The sequence below is a fragment of the Oculina patagonica genome, chromosome 4 (genome assembly GCF_052425735.1).
Source record: "Oculina patagonica isolate OP01 chromosome 4, crgOcupat, whole genome shotgun sequence".
Classification (NCBI taxonomy): domain Eukaryota; kingdom Metazoa; phylum Cnidaria; class Anthozoa; order Scleractinia; family Oculinidae; genus Oculina; species Oculina patagonica.
The window spans coordinates 28,515,064-28,531,098 of NC_135761.1; the positions used below are offsets into that span (position 1 = coordinate 28,515,064).

The following is a 16,035-nucleotide window of genomic DNA, read 5'->3' on the forward strand; positions in this document are numbered from 1 at the left end:
TCTTCACTTAAAAGACAGTTCAAAAATACTTCAACGGTGTTTTGTCCTCTGTACACAAATGTTTTTTCGTGTTCACCATCACTCCTTACAACTGTGTAAGCAAATCCGCATGCCTCGTGCTGTTCTGTTTTGTCTGTGTAACTCGGCTTCATGTCTTTCACTTCTTCACCAAGGTCTTTTCTTTTCTGGCGCTCCTCGGCCGTTTCGCGTTTACACCCTTCTATTGGCCTTAGCAGTGCCTCCAAGTCGGCGTAAATTTGGTAAGGCGCTTTCATTTGTTTGTGGTAGTTTTTAAAAGAAAGAGTGTTTTTCCCCTTCTCCGGCATTTCGATTCTTGTTGGTCTGCCTTTAGCGCCATTGCAATATTTTTTGTGCTTTTCGAGCAAGTCTTCTCTTGTAAAACCTGTCAAGCACATCATGCAAAAGTGTTTTTTATGCTGATCTCCGGTTTGGTCATGTAACAAAGCACTTACTCTTTTTATAAAACAGTAGTGCTGTGTTAATCCTGACTCAATCAACATAAGAAATATACGGGGAATGCTATTTTCTTTTTCGCTTAATCTTAAAGGTATCACACATTCGTCTTCTGAGTCCCACCCAAGCACATTTATTGCAAGGTTTTTATTTTGCGCCTCAAGCCTGTCAATCTGCTTTAGTGGCGTTGGAAAATCGATTCCATTGTAGTTTATTCCGTCGTCAACTGGGTATCTACTTGTTCTTTGCGGATTTTTCCCATCTCTTGGCGGAAATAATGCAGCTCTCAAAGCCCATTTTAGGCATTGGTTATCTCTGTTTTGCACGTTAATAATTGCTTTCTTGTTTGCCAACTTTGGGGGCAAAGGCAAATAAGTTCCTCCTCTCAATGGCTGATAACGCGCAACGTTGATGTACGCATTTGTTATTCTTTCAATGGCCCACCCAGAGCCGTTCTCTGACCAACCCTCAATTTCTCCCTTTGCTTTGTCAATAAATTTGTCAAACTCTTTTTTTATTTGGTCTTTGTCGTTTTTTAAAAAAAGGTGTGGTTCACTTTCTCTGAAATAGTGTTCCATGTGTTGCGTCTCACCGTCTATTTTTTTTGAAAATTTGACTTCAAGTCCAAAGCTTGCTTTTAAATTTTGTAAGTCATCAATTTCGCTTACCAAAAGCTCATAAAACTTTTTTTTGTTTTTTCTTGCAAAAGTGTAAAGATCTTTGTTGTTTTCGTTAGCTTCCGGTATGTTCATTTTCCATACACGGAGCCATTCGTTAAAATCGGTGTGGGCCAATAAAAAAGTTAAATTTCTTTGGGGGTTTTCTTGAAATTCACGGAGGTTTTCCTCCATCATAGCTTGCAAAACTTCTGACGAATATCTTGCGGCAGCCATTTTTCGGTGTATATACCTTAAAAATATTTGTTCAATTGATATTTATTCCTAGCACAGGGTTGGCCTTGCGAGCCCCGCACACAAAAGGGCTGGCCTTGCGGGCCCCACACACATGAGAGTTTTGGCATTGCGACCCCCACACACATAAGAGTTACCGGTTGTGGACACAACTTGCAAAAAATAGCGAGGCGAGACTGGCGAGCCAGCGAGCCAGGCGAGCCCGAGCGGTTTTTTTGCAAGTTGTGCCACAACCGGTAACTCTCATGTGTGTCTGAAATAGTTACTACTAAAATGACAATTACCGTTCCTCCACATGTATTCCCTGACGGCAGAAAATCGTGCGGAATTTGGAAGTAACACCTCTCTTCGAACAACAACAGAATAATTTCATTCGAAATGCGAGGTTTACAAAGCGATTAGAAGTGGAAAGCAAATGTATCTGACTTTGCGACCAAATTTCTTCAAACCGTATGAACGAAATACGCACAAACCTTTGCAATATCCTGTTCTAGTTGCAGCTTTAAAAAAATACAAAACAAATCGACAAATTTTTCGCAATTTGAAATAACGTCATTTGTTTGATATTTTCAAAAATTCGGCTGAAAACCATCCATCTTTATTGACTGCTAACATTTTATGTATATACACGATCTTTTTAACTTTTACTGGCTTTTACTGGCTGGTACTGGGTTATTATAAGTATCAAAATTATGCGACGGTCAAGACAGACGCATAACACGACAGTTTTTAAAGGCAAAATAAAGATGTCGCTCGTTCAGGAAATCTACGGAGTGGATTTTCCTGTAAGTTGTTGTGAGTAAACTTCAAATGTTTGGCAGCGTTTTGAGGTAATTACAGAAAAACTCACCGTGACATTTTAAAAATAATCGCATTTTATTAAAAACGAAGGCTTCCGAAAATCGCTCATAACTTAAACAAATCGCGTTTGATCGCCATAAAATTTATCAATTTATATAATTTAAGCATTATTCTTTCAGATTCTAAAAACTCTAAGCAATCGCTTCACGGTTTCCCGTTTTAAAACGCGCTTAAAAAAGGGAACTGTCAGCCTCATAAATACCCGCGGGCCACCTTAACGTGCTTGTGAAATACGATAGCGTATCAAAACCTTAAATCGTACACGCAAAACAAAATAAAATTAACAGGTTCGAAATAGACCCAATACAACAAAAAAGGAATGGCATCCTTTGTGTATAGTTTACATGTTCATTATGAATACTGGTTGCTGCTTTTTTAGTATTTTTCGTATCTTACAACAAAGTGAAATTCATTTATTTTACCACATATAATTCAGAATATGTATGGCCTTACTTCAGTCTCGCCTGCCTTTTTACATGCTTGTGAAATCACTGCCGTTGCCAAAGAATTTCACGCAACCGTAAAAACACACGCAAACACACACGCAAAATAAAATACAATTAACGGGTTCGAAATAGACCCAATACAACAAAAAAGTATGAATTGCACCCTTTGTGTATAGTTTACAACAGTTCATTATGAATACTGGTTGCTACTTTTTTAGTATTTTTCGTATCTTACAACAAAGTAAAATTCATTTATTTTACCACATATAATTCAGAATATGCATGGCCTTACTTCAGTCTCGCCTGCCTTTTTACATGCTTGTGAAATCATCGCCGTTGCCAAAGAATTTCACGCAACCGTAAAAACACACGCAAACACACACGCAAATGAAATTAAATAGAAATAACGGGTTCGCAAAATACAGCAAAAAAATAGAATGACACCCTATTTTATACATTTTGATCATAAAAACTGCTGGCTGCTATTTAGTATTTTTCGGATCTTACCAAAATGTGACATTCTTTAATTTTACTATAAATTTTACGTTGCTAAAGTAGCAAAAAAATTGTCATATGAATCCCTAAGTAAACAGAAAGGCAGAAGATATCATCTCAAGGCAACCAATCACAAACGTCAAGTGTCATCAACAACCAATAGAAAAATGCGACAACAGTTTCAGCATATTCCACGTCGTCAATTTGGTTTTAAAATAACCGTCCTTATTTTAGTTGGTTCAGACTGTTTGTTTCATAGAGAAAGTCAGGTAGGTTGAGATCAAGACTAAGCGCTTTTTTCAAATTTTTTCATGATCTCTCTACGTATAACATTGCAACTAAATCTGCGACCGTTCGTTTATGTTCAGCAGGTCAGCCGATCAATTGCTTTAACTGAAGTAAACATTGATAAAAATCATTCAGCAAATACCCAAGGTAGGTAAGATCTCAGTAGTCACGACAAAAACTGCATAGATCGTTGTGTTGAATGGTCCTTCAAAAAATGCGCGTGTAGAGTTTTCACCAAAATTCAAGGGTCTCGTCATTTCGAATTTTTCACCAACATATCCTACGTATACAACAACTGCTCGTTGGACTTTGTTGGACTAATGACTCAACAATCATTTGGAACACTCTTTTTAGAAATGCGTGCACCGAAGGCAGGCTTAAAGACTTATTACTAAAGCACCGGTGAACAAAAAGGAGTCGAGTGCAGTTACCATGACAAAATCCGCCGTATATAGCGTAACAAGTTCAGCTGAAAAAGCGGTTTAAGTGATCGTTATGAGCAAAAACGTGTTCTGTAAGCTCTTGTTGTTTAAAGTTGTATACATTTTTTTTTATTTAGGTTTGGTTTTTATTGCTGAATACGCAAACCAAGTTTTTGTTTGCCAATTGTATGATTTTCATGTAGCTATAAAACTTTTGTTTAGCAATAAATTACCGAAAAACGCTTTCCTTAGCGACATGCTTGACTATTGCAACGAGCGGTCCGAACGGACAGTGTAGTGTTTGAGAGAGTTGTCACGTGACTTGTCACCAGTCGAGCTTGTATGTCTGGCAATTGTCAGACGAGATACGTCTGTCATGTTATTTGAGAACATGATCTGTCTAAAGAAGAATTTCACCCAACACGTTAATTGTACTGCACCAAAATAAACTGATAAAAAACTTATAGCCAGTGCCCAACTCTGTGAGATGGCAACAGATTCACGTGAGTAATCGCACAAGCAGAATGGATTCCGGAGATACCGGAAGTAAAATGAGAGGACATTTAAAACTTGTAAAGGATAAACGTCACACTAGCTAGCCTCTCTCCTCCGCAGAGGCCTCTTTCGTGTTTCGTACGGGCTGGGAAATGGGGAGAGGTGAAAAGTAAGTGGCGGAGCCTGGAGAGAAACGAAACGAAAGCGCGCGGGAGACACTGTGTTTTTCCCCTTCTTTCCCCCGTGTTTTTCGCCTTCCCCCACTAAAGAAGCCTCTGCGGAGGAGAGAGCTAGCTAGTAGTGAGTGATTAAAATTTGAGCTTGCTGAGACGTCAGCCTGGTAGTAAGTTCATACGGACATCATTATTGAAGAATGTCACAAGGCTGACTCTAATTATTTTCCGTACCAAAGCTACCTTCTTTAGTCACTGAGGTGATGTGCTTAAGTTTTTTTTTAACAAAATTTATAGTTTGCTAAGTGATGCCATTTAACTAGCTACCTCCCTAAGTCACTGCAAGATCTAATAAACCGTTTTCAATGTGTTGGGGGAAATTCTTCTTTAGACAGATCACGTTATTAAAGAACGTGACAGGATGACTTGAATTATTTTCAGTAAGTAAGCTACCTTCTTTAGTCACTGAGGTGATGTGCTTAAGGTTTTGTTTTTTAACAAAATCAATAGTTTGATAAGTGATGCCATTAACTACCTCCCTTATTTACTGCAAGATATGAAAAACCGCTTTTATCTTATGTTGCGATGACCTTTTTCCCTATTAACTGCCCAGAGCTCAAATATTAACCTCTTACTGCTAGCTTGCGTGACGTGTATCCTTTATAAGTTTTAAATGTCCTCTCATTTTACTACCGGTATCTCCGGAATCCACCTAGAAGTCTTACATCAAGTATTTTATTTGTGTTATTACTCGCGTGAATCTGTTACCATCTCACGGAGTTGTACACTGGCTGTAAGCCTTTTATCAGTTTATTTTGGTGAAATACATTTAACTTATGTTGCGAGTACCTTTTTTCTCTCAATTAAATACCCAGAGCGCGTTCGAACCTTGTCGCGAATTTTTTAACCCATTGCTCTAGAACATTCGTGGACAATAACAAGCCAGTTCCAGTCTAATTTGCATATGTATGTCTACGTGCTTGTTCCACTTGACCGCGCAATTAACTGTTTACGTCTGGCGTAGCGGAATTCGCTTCCCCACTAAACTAACTCCATTAGTGTAGTGTACAAACACTACACTAAAAATGGAGACAAAATATGAATTGTAAATATCGATGATAATTGAGGTGTTACTTCCAAATTCCGCACGATCTTCTACCGTCAGGGAATACATGTGCAGGAACGGTATTTGTCATTTTAGTAGTAACTATTTCAGGCTGTGTTATTTCCAAGTGGCAGAAGATCGTGCGGAATTTGAAAGCAACGCCTCTCTTCGAAAACAACAGTATAATTTCATTGGAAATGCGGGGTTTACAAAGCGACCAAATCTTGGAAAGTAAATGTACCTGACTTTCCGACCGAAATTCTTCAAACCGTATGATAGGAACACGCTGAAACTCGGCACAAATCTTTGCAATATCCTGTTCTAGCTGCAGCTTTAAAAAAATGAAAAACAAATCGACAAATTTTCCGCAATTCTAAATAACGTCATTTGTTTGATATTTTTAAAAATTCGGCTGAAAACCATCCATCTTTATTGACTGCTAACATTTGATGTATATACACGATCTTTTTAACTTTTACACACAAGATTAAGGTGACATTAGACTCAAAACTGGCTGGTACTGGGTTAGTATAAGTATCAAATTTATGCGACGGTCAAGTCAGACGCATAACACAACAGTTTTTAAAGGCAAAATAAAGATGTCGCTCGTTCAGGAAATTTACGGAGTGGATTTTCCTGTAAGTTGTTGTGAGTAAACTTCAACTGTTTGGCAGCGTTTTGGGGTAATTACAGAAAAATTCACCGTGGCATTTTCAAAAAAATCGCATTTTATTAAAAACGAAGGCTTCCAAAAATCGCTTAAATAACTTTAACAAATCGCGTTTGATCGCCATAAAATTTATCATTTTATATAATTTAAACATTATTTTTTTCAGATTCTCAAAAATCTCAGCAATCGCTTCACATTTTGCCGTTTTAAAACGCGCTTGAAAGAGGGAACTGTCAGCCTCATAAATACCCGCGGGCCACCTTAAATGGACAAAAGACAATTATCCCGAGTAACGCGTCACGCAAGGAATGCATATTTTTATCAGTTTTGGGAAGTGTAATCGAGCACGCGGTGTGAATTGAGATGTGATTTTTCTCAGTCGGTAAACTCGCTATGTTGTGCTCGCCTTTTATTAACGTGGCGCGATTAATGATAAATCACGCTTAATTGTCGCTAACCGACCGCGAACCAGTCAGAGTTGTTTTTTGTCGGATTGACAGTTTAGTGAACTGTAGTCGAGCACGCGGTGTGAATTGAGATGTGATTTTCCTCGGTCGATAAACTCGCTATATTGTCAGTGTTATAACGAATTTCTCGAGAATAACCGTCGTTGGAATCATTCGCTTTGCCGTGGTTTATGTGTGATACAATCAGAGCAAAAGCAACACCCGTAAAACAAGTCTGCAAATTGTAATGTTTGCAATCTTCCATGTGACAGAAGCCTAGATCTTATGTGACAATCGTTCTTGGAGAACAGATTTTCTCTTCCGGTGTTACGACAAACTGTCGTGATTGACACATTTTTCGCATTCCGATCGTTCTTAGTGGAAGAACAAAATTTTCAACTTCCGTTTTCTGTTCGCTATTTATTAACGTGGCGCGCACGCGTAAAACGCTATCCGCTGGTCACTGTCAAGATTAGGGTTGCGGGCCTCTCTTGGGCCCCCAATTAATGTCTTGATATCTGTGCTGGTCACTATTTCATTGATTTTTTGGTTTAGACTTTTCTCCATATGTGAACTGCAGAAAAAAGGTTAAATTGGTGAAATGATCTTTGCAGTGCATTAGCAATTTAACTGAGCTATGAAGCCTTAATAAGCATACATATACGTGGAATATATGATAATGTGAATAAATTATATGAAAGACATACAGTGTACATGCAATATGTAATTGCAGATAAATGATGAAATGAATGAAATGATCGTAGAGGTCAGGTTTATAGCCTTGAAATTTTTTTCAAGCAAAAAAATGCAATTGCTTTTATTTAATTGCTAACACACTGCAAGGATAATTTCATCATTCATCCGCAGTTCACATAATTATATGTCTTTCATATAATTATTCAGTTTATCATCTATCTCCCGGGGTGACCTGCCCCCCCCCCCCCCCCCTCCACATGCGGGATATAAGGACCCACAATAGACCTGCTCCAAATGTATCAACGCTTCAGAGCTCAGTTGGTAAAGCAACACACGGGTATCACAGAAGTCAATGCTTAAAATTAATTGCAGTAACACGCTGCAAGGATCATTCATTCATTTCATCATTTATCCGCAGTTCACATGTATGTCTTTCATATATTTACTTTATCAATAATGTAAGCCTTGACATTAGATTTACTTTTCATTGCAATTGCATTGGAACCTTGTTAATCTGTCCACCAACAGACTACTGTACTGGTCAATATTAAAAATTAAATGAACTTTTAAGGAGGCTGACAACAGTTTCAGCACTTTCCAGCTCTTATACTTTTATGGGTCAGTGCTACAAATCTTTATCAGTTGCTGCTACATAGATGGTATCAAACAAATGCACAATTATTAATAAACATGTGGTTGCTTTCTTGACGTCATTGGTTACAACAACAGCGGTATAACCTGTAAAAAAACACCCTTAATTTAAATAGCTTTAATTGCTTATAACTAAAAAATGAGTGTGGTGACCCCCTTTTTTATTATAATAATTAAATAATGGTCAGTATGTTAAGATACAACTTTTTACAAAAGATAAAAAAAAATTCTTGGGAGCAGTTTCAGAGCCACCTTAAGTTTTCGAAAATTTAAGAGAAGAAATATAAGTGCTGGACACTGTTGTCATGCAGCCTCCTTAAATAACATTTAAACAATTGCCTGAGCTTTACTTAAGGTGAAAAGAAAGTGTCTGTTATAATGAGGCAGTCATATTAATAGGGTGGTTATAGGCAAGGTTCTACTGTATAATTATACTAAAGTTCAACATTACCTGGACTGGGAAAAAACAAAGAAATAGGCCACATCCAATCAGAGCTGATGGTCCAATGTAGATGATTGTGTAGATAATAGTACAACTAATAATGACTGGGAAACCTGAAGAAATGTTTAAAAAATTGTTAGAAAAACATTAATAATATTAATTACATAACAACTTTTCACAAATAAATGGCACACAAAGCATGCAGAAGCGATGACATTTCCCAAGGGGGTCTTACAAAAGTTTCAGAAATCTGTCCAAAATTATGTCAATAAAAGTAGCTGACAACTTCTGTGTTGAATAGTTGTTCAACAGAATTACAAAGTTGAGTTATCTTGTAGCATGACATCCGATTGATGATATATTATTCTCACGAGCGACATGCAAGGTCAAGCGCTGTCTCTTGTGTTTTATATAATTATTACATCAAACGTCTCAAACACTATAAGTTTTACATTTGTATTGTTAAATAATAACCAGTGAGGCTATATAAAAGACATGCTTACCTAGAACAAAACTGCTTAACATGACTCCCTGGTGGACTCTATCAGCATCAGATGCACACAAGTTCACAAACTGGAGTGAAATGTAAACAAAAATATTTCTTTTATTATTTGAAGATAGAGAACATTTTCCATGATTCTACTGAGTAACAGAAACACAAGTGAAAGTTTGGTACAAGAAATGCTGTAGTAGGAACACAAGCTGCAGACTAGGCTAGTGTTTCCATGGCTTTTTTAAATTCTCCCAAACTTTCACAAGTGTTTCTAAAACTCAATACAGAGAAAAAGTTTTCTTTTTCTTTTACAAAAAACTCACTGACAGTTTATTTTGATTATCAAGAATGTAAATTCTGTTTACTTGCGCCATCAGTATGTCAACAGCTTGAGCTATATTTAGTTCTGTGTTTCTATTTAATAAACAATAGAGTGATTCTGTCAAGGAACCATCGGCTGATAGTTGCCCCGCGGAAAACTAGCATTGGTATTAGCCCTCAAAGCTTCACTTCTCGGGCTAATATTTATTTTCAGAACATCAAATTTCAACAGGGCAACTATCAGCCGATAGTTCAGAGACAGAATCACTCTATTGTTTTTTTTGTTCAACACTTAATTTGCTTTCACGTGCCGCATACATTCAAAAACGAGCATTGTTAATTTTTCTTTTAAGATGAAAGACTCAATTGAAAGCCAAAAATCTAACAAACGAAACAAAACTACACGTCAAGAAACTCATTAAATTCAGTTAATTGGAGGTTTTTTGGGTCTGTAGGCCCACTTGTTTACAGAACATTTCACTGACAGGCACTATATATCCATCCAGGCATTTTTCTCAGACCCCAATCGGAATCGGAGATAATTTAGTGGTGAACTTTAACAAGTAATAGATTAATAGACGTACAGCTTTGAGTGAGTACTTTCTTACCAAGTGTTTTCTAAATACAGTTTGAAAACTACTTACTCCTCATCGGGCCCATGAGGACTCTTGAGACGGGAGTTTGAAAAGTACATGTACTCAAAATAATTATCACAATATGTAAGTTTTTAAAAGGTTTTAAAAACAATCAATTTTGTATTAAATATGTGGCTTCTGCTTGTAAAAGAGGTGCCTGCTTATGTAAAGCAATCCATTCTGTAAACGAAATGGATAGTTGTACCTCTCCGATAGACTTGTCTCCCACATTCCTTAGTTTTGACACCTTGTCGTAAACCATTGTAAGAATCATAACCCTTGTTCTTGCTCCAGTGCGCACATTTGTGAAGAATGTCATTGACAACAGAACACTCCTTGTGATTTCTGCTAGCAAAAGCCCAATAACCTATAGAATTAATAAAAAGACATACTGTTTGGATAGAAGTTTCCATTACCAAATTCAGATCTTCTAATACTGATCTTAGTGAGAGGTGTGGTGGCCTACACATAGTTTCGACTCCTGGTCAAGCAGTGTACAAGCCCAGGCCGGGATCATTGTGCTGTGTTCTTGGGCAATACACTTAACTCTCATAGTGCCACTCTCCACCCTGGTGTATATGTTGTGGTTTAATTTTGTCTTTGGTTTAAAACTTTTCAAACCAGTTTGGTTTTTATTTTTCATTGTCTCATATTCATTATCATAATCTCAAACAAAGGCCAATAAAAATCAAACTGGTTTGAAAAATTTTAAACCAAAGATAAAATTAAACCACAACATATACATGGGTACTGGCGAACTAATGCTAGGGGTAACCCTGCAATGGATCGACAAGCAGTCGCTTCATGCTACATAAACCAGGATACAGTAAACACCCACGTATAAGAACCTAGTGATTTAAAAACCTACAGGCTGAAATTGGGCATTTTAATACCCAAATATATAAGAACCTATTTAGGCTGGCAAAGAACAATAGGTTCTTATACAAAAAACACTCTTATTTTGTAGCCAAAATACTGGATTTTAATTGATAGAAATTGTGAAATTTCTGAGAAACACCATGAAAATTATTTGTTTAATTGAAAATCTTTTAAATACAGAGTATAGAATACTGTATAAAATTATACTGGTGTAGCCTTGGGACTTGAATCTGTTGAGTGCCCTGACTTTTGCTCATGTGAAATACACATTACTGCTTGTCTTTTTCATTCCAACTGTAACAGTGATACCCAAAGAAAATGTTTGTTCTTTCTGTGACATACTAGTACTACAGTAGCTCTCTGAATGGTATCACTATGACAACTCCTACAAATAAGAACCACTAAGAACCTAATCAGCCGAGCGGAAAAACACCCCAGAGCCCATCAGCCAACCCAAAATCAGACTATACGTGGGTTTACGAGCTCCGGCCTAAAAAGGACACAAGAGATTAACTATCGACACAAGCAATTAACAACTATGCAAATTGAACTTGTAATCAATGTACATGTATTGCTATCAGAACATTTACAACACGCACTACCAAGACTCGCAGAAACGTTTACAGTAGAATCCAAATTTCTCGAACCCTTGGTTTCTTGAAACTCCCAATTTCCTCGAACCAATTTTCATCTCCCTTGAATAGCACGTCTGTGTTATTTTACCTCTTTTACCAGTGGTAACTGTGTCTTTATGCAGGCACACACCAAGAGAATTAAGTAAGTTATTACACTGAACTAGGTAGAGTGTAACAAACCTACCCAACCAACTCCTTCCATTTTTGACAGTGAGTCTTTTTCTTCTATATATTCCAGAATGCGCCGTACAAAGATTGCCTGTTGTTAATAAAATTGGCAAATGGATCAGTACAATACATAATTTATTACTTAAGCTTTAAAACTGAACTTGAAAATCTCCCCTATTAAATCGGAGCACTGGATAATGCATTTCCAGAGTTTTGATTGGCTTATCAGCCATTATAATCCATGAAATATTTTTCACACGTAACAATGGTGTAGACGCATCACACAATGCAGCCAAAACTGGGGAATAACAGATGTTATTAAAAACTAGCAATGGTATATTGCAATTCCTGTATTTTGATTGGTCAACAGGCTACCATTGATCACAAATATGGTAGTCGATACGCATCAACGAAAATAGCTGGGGAGCTCAAATATTGCAATTCTTTGGACATTTTTAATAAAACAATTATTCCACGAGCGCTCATTGGATATGAGATCATTATAGCCAACTCAGCACTATGCACCTCGTTGGCTATCTACCACCTCATATCCACCGCGTGCTCGTGGAAAAATTGTTATATATATCTCCCCCAACTGATGTTCCCCAGTTTTCGAACTTGGAGATTTTTTGCTCATTGAGTTTTCATCTGGAGTAAATTGTTAAATTGAATAGAACTGAACATTTCGAACAGACCAATAATATTTTGAATGCGGACACTTTGCATTTAAAAGCTTTGCAAATAGGTCTCCCAAAATGAGTGGCCTTGGGTTATCTATTTGAAGGATAACAAACAGATCAGTGCAAATCAAATCCAATGATGCAAATCCCCTCTGATAAAACCCACCTCCCTCTCAACCCCTGAAAACAAGCCCATTGCATCAAAAAGGCCTGTTGAACATATAAGAGCACTGGCATTATTATTAGAAATTTTAAATATGTTATCATTTTTCACTTATCAACTTTTTGAATTTAGGAAGTCATTCCAGAAATCCCAGTACATGTATTCACATAGCAAATGTTGATGCCAAGTTTCTCTAAAGTTTTACTGCACCTTTAATAACATGTTGTGACAACTCTGCTCAAGTCAACAGTTACGTTTTTTTGCTGCCGTCAGTCATCTAATTAAGCGGACCTCTCAAAAACAGAAGTTCACTTTCTCTGGTTAAAAAGGTCGCATCTGTAGGTTGTGGTTGGTAGATTTAAATCCATTTTGTTTGTTTCTGTTTTACAAGGTTGTAAGCTGTCGCCATATTATATTAATAATCAATTGATGACAGCAAAAAACGCAACCATTAGTTGGGTTTTGAACTTAAGCGTTTGCGTGTTACATGTATCAAATAGGTGTAGAGGAATTTCCCGGTGGGGGGGGGGAACTCCCATATGAGAGTGACGGGGATGCTCGTCGTCTCGCTTAGGGGTATAAATTTCGGACTTTGGGTCTAGCTTAGGGTGTTCTGGGGAAAATGCAAGAAAATGGCAATATTTTTTTAGCCATCAGGGTCTCGTTTAGGGTTGCACACGAAGAAATATACAAATATAAGTCCTTTTTCTCAGAATTTTGGTATCTTTTAGGGGTCTAAAATAGCTTGAGCCACGCCCAGATTGGTCTCTTTTAGGGGTTCTTTTCAAAATTTCCGACGAGCATCCCCGTCCCTTTAATATGGGAGTCCCCCCCCCCCCCCCCGGGAGGAATTTGACTTACTGGACCCAAAAAGCCAATGAGTTGAGATGAGATGAAGAAAAAAATCCCAAATAGGACTCGAGTTCGCACTGCTCTCCAAACTACTCTGTGCATGCTTGCGTTCTCAAGTCCCTTTTGTTTGACTTCTTCTTTCCACAGTCTTGTAGCTCGTTTAAAGTTGACTTCAGCTGATTCATAAGGGGAAATTTTATCAAAATCATCCAACTGTAGAACCCTCTTGAATCCTTTGCTGATGACCGGAGTTGCCCAGCTTAGAAACATCAAGGATAGAAAACCTGCTTCATCAATAGCTGGTTTAGAAGGATCTCTACAAAAATAAACATTGGTAATATTGTTAACTGACAAAACAATGGATTTTATGTCTTTAATTATAAGATTTTGCATTAAAATCACTACAAGTTATAAACATCAGTATCAATACTATGTGCGGGTCACAGAAGTCACTAAATGAAAAATCACTAAAGTACCGGTAATAAAATACCTTTAAGTAAAATTCTACTTTAATTCTAATTCTAGGGGGTGGGAGCCCGGGAGAAAAGGGGCATGAGAACAGAGGGCAACAGTGAAGCTGGATACCTAAGGCGGTGGGAACCATGAGAAAACGAGTAAAATTTCACAGCATTTTGTTATATATTTTGCAATAGAAATTGGACAGTGAGATGGGAACCACCACAGAAAGGGGCAGCAGGGGGAGTAAAAGGTACAGGAGGCAGGAGATTCAGACCCCCTCTTTCCCCACCCACATTCTCCCCTTAAAAAGCCTGTTTTCCTTTTCTGTAAACTTGTTGGGGACACCCTCCCTCCACTTAACCACACTTAAAAAATGTTTAGAAAACCTGGCAAGACTTTACACTAGACAACAAGGATAATCATAAAAATAATATAATTGATCCCAAAAAAAAATTCTGTAAACATATTGCATAGTTTGATTTACAGACTGCAAATAATTTGCACCTTATAGACATTATATAACAACCGCAATGACAGGTTTTCTTATTCGGAAAAATGGAAATGGAATTCTCTCATGGGGCACACCAAGCAATCTGTGCCTCCTCTACCACCTTCAATTTTTCACAAGAAAAAGTGCCCCTTAACTCTGCAACCCCCCCCCCCCCCCTGCTCCCTTGTATTTGCTACTATGAATTCTTTTGGTCAGGTGACAAAGAGGCCTTCTGGTCAACAGGATCCCATAATTGACAAACAGAAATCAAAATGTCAGTTAATTGTAAAATCCAAGAAAACAAGAAACTACAAAATAAAGACAACAGTGCTGTACAGTTCAGAACAAACTTAAACTTCTCACTGCACCCCCTAAAAGCGAAAAATGTAACACAACTTTCAAGTCCCTTGGGTTATGTTGGAAAAACACTGAACTTCAGAAATGTCCCTGATCGATCATAATGACGTAATCGTACAACAAATTAAGCTTGCAGCAAATTAGCACCGAATTGTTGACAAATTTGGAATATTTTTACTCTTAAAATTATCCAAACTTCAAGTTCCCAATTAAAGATCAAAGGTCTGAATACATTGTTATTAAACAACAAAATAAAATATTAGAAGTGCCAACTTGTAATTTGTCGCTGTTATAAATATAGGACCTTTATATGCTTACACAAATTAGCATCAAATTATTAGAAGCATTTAGATTTTATAAACTGCCAAGTCTTACCTTCGAGCTATTGGCAAAAAGTTTTTCCAGTTGTACTTGGAAAAACCCGTTCGCCTTGAAGATTCTTCGTGACTGTCAGTGTTATCTCTTCGTCTTTGACTGTTGTCATCTTCAACAAGTGGCTTTATGCTAATCAGTTGAACCGGCTTGTCGTGAGCTTCGTTGCTGAATCGAACTTGAGGCAAAGCTCCTTCGTGTGAGAGACAGTTCGAATTCGAAGGTCTTTCTTGTTGGTCTGTGTTACTTGCGTTGGATTGTTCAGAATCCATGCTTCACGTACGAATTAATCACTGCATACGTCTTCTTTGAAAAGAGATACACACAATGACTTCATGCAACTTCAATTAACTCCCGGGAGATAATTTTTTACGCACATTCTAACAACGAAGTACTTGTAAATGCAAATTTGGTGGCGTGAGAAAAACAAACTTGTTCCCAGACTTACCGCGCGTGTGACCATTGCGATGTTGGACTGGACTTGCTGTCAGAACTCCGTTGGAATATTCTTCGCAAAAATAAGCTGCGTCGGTAATTTTTTGGTGCGATCAAAAACGACATTGGAAATTTCTATGTAGGCAACAGGTTCCAGAAGGATCGCAGCCTCTGGGGACGAGAATGGTGAAGCTCGATCCCGCTTGCACCTTCCTAAGAACATCTGGTAAACTTATCGAGCCAAAAAAATTTGGGTTATCACATGACTTTCCGTCCGACCGATCGGCTGTGTTCACGGTAAACCCGAAGGACGAAATTCCCTTGATTTGGAGTCCTACAGGAGTATTTACGCAAAGACATTTTGGGTTCGTTGAGAATTGCTTGTCTGTAGTTGTATAGGTAATCATGATTTCGAGTGCAATTTGGGATAAACAAGCACGAGTAAATTTTTCAAAGACTAACAAAATTGCACGAGTTTGCCGAAGACAATCAGGTAGAATAAGCTTGAGATTTTGCAGTTT

The 16,035-nt window shown here is 37.6% G+C and overlaps 2 protein-coding genes across 2 annotated transcripts in view; one reads left to right on the forward strand and one right to left on the reverse strand.

Moving 5' to 3' along the window:
• Positions 1–15,928, reverse strand: part of LOC144650110 (ATP-binding cassette sub-family C member 5-like) — a 47,419-nt gene extending 31,491 nt beyond the window's left edge. Inside the window, exons 1-6 of the mRNA XM_078509770.1 lie at positions 15,083–15,928; positions 13,411–13,717; positions 11,723–11,797; positions 10,230–10,391; positions 9,079–9,148; positions 8,585–8,688 (exon numbers count right to left, since the gene is read on the reverse strand). Of these exons, the coding sequence (XP_078365896.1) occupies positions 8,585–8,688; positions 9,079–9,148; positions 10,230–10,391; positions 11,723–11,797; positions 13,411–13,717; positions 15,083–15,351 (987 nt within the window). The 5' untranslated portion in view covers positions 15,352–15,928. The remainder of the gene's footprint in view (positions 1–8,584; positions 8,689–9,078; positions 9,149–10,229; positions 10,392–11,722; positions 11,798–13,410; positions 13,718–15,082) is intronic.
• LOC144650073 (uncharacterized) overlaps positions 3,390–16,035 on the forward strand; it is a 28,739-nt gene continuing 16,093 nt past the window's right edge. The window contains exons 1-2 of the mRNA XM_078509726.1: positions 3,390–3,456; positions 3,559–3,622. The gene's annotated coding sequence lies outside the window, so the exon portion shown is untranslated. The remainder of the gene's footprint in view (positions 3,457–3,558; positions 3,623–16,035) is intronic.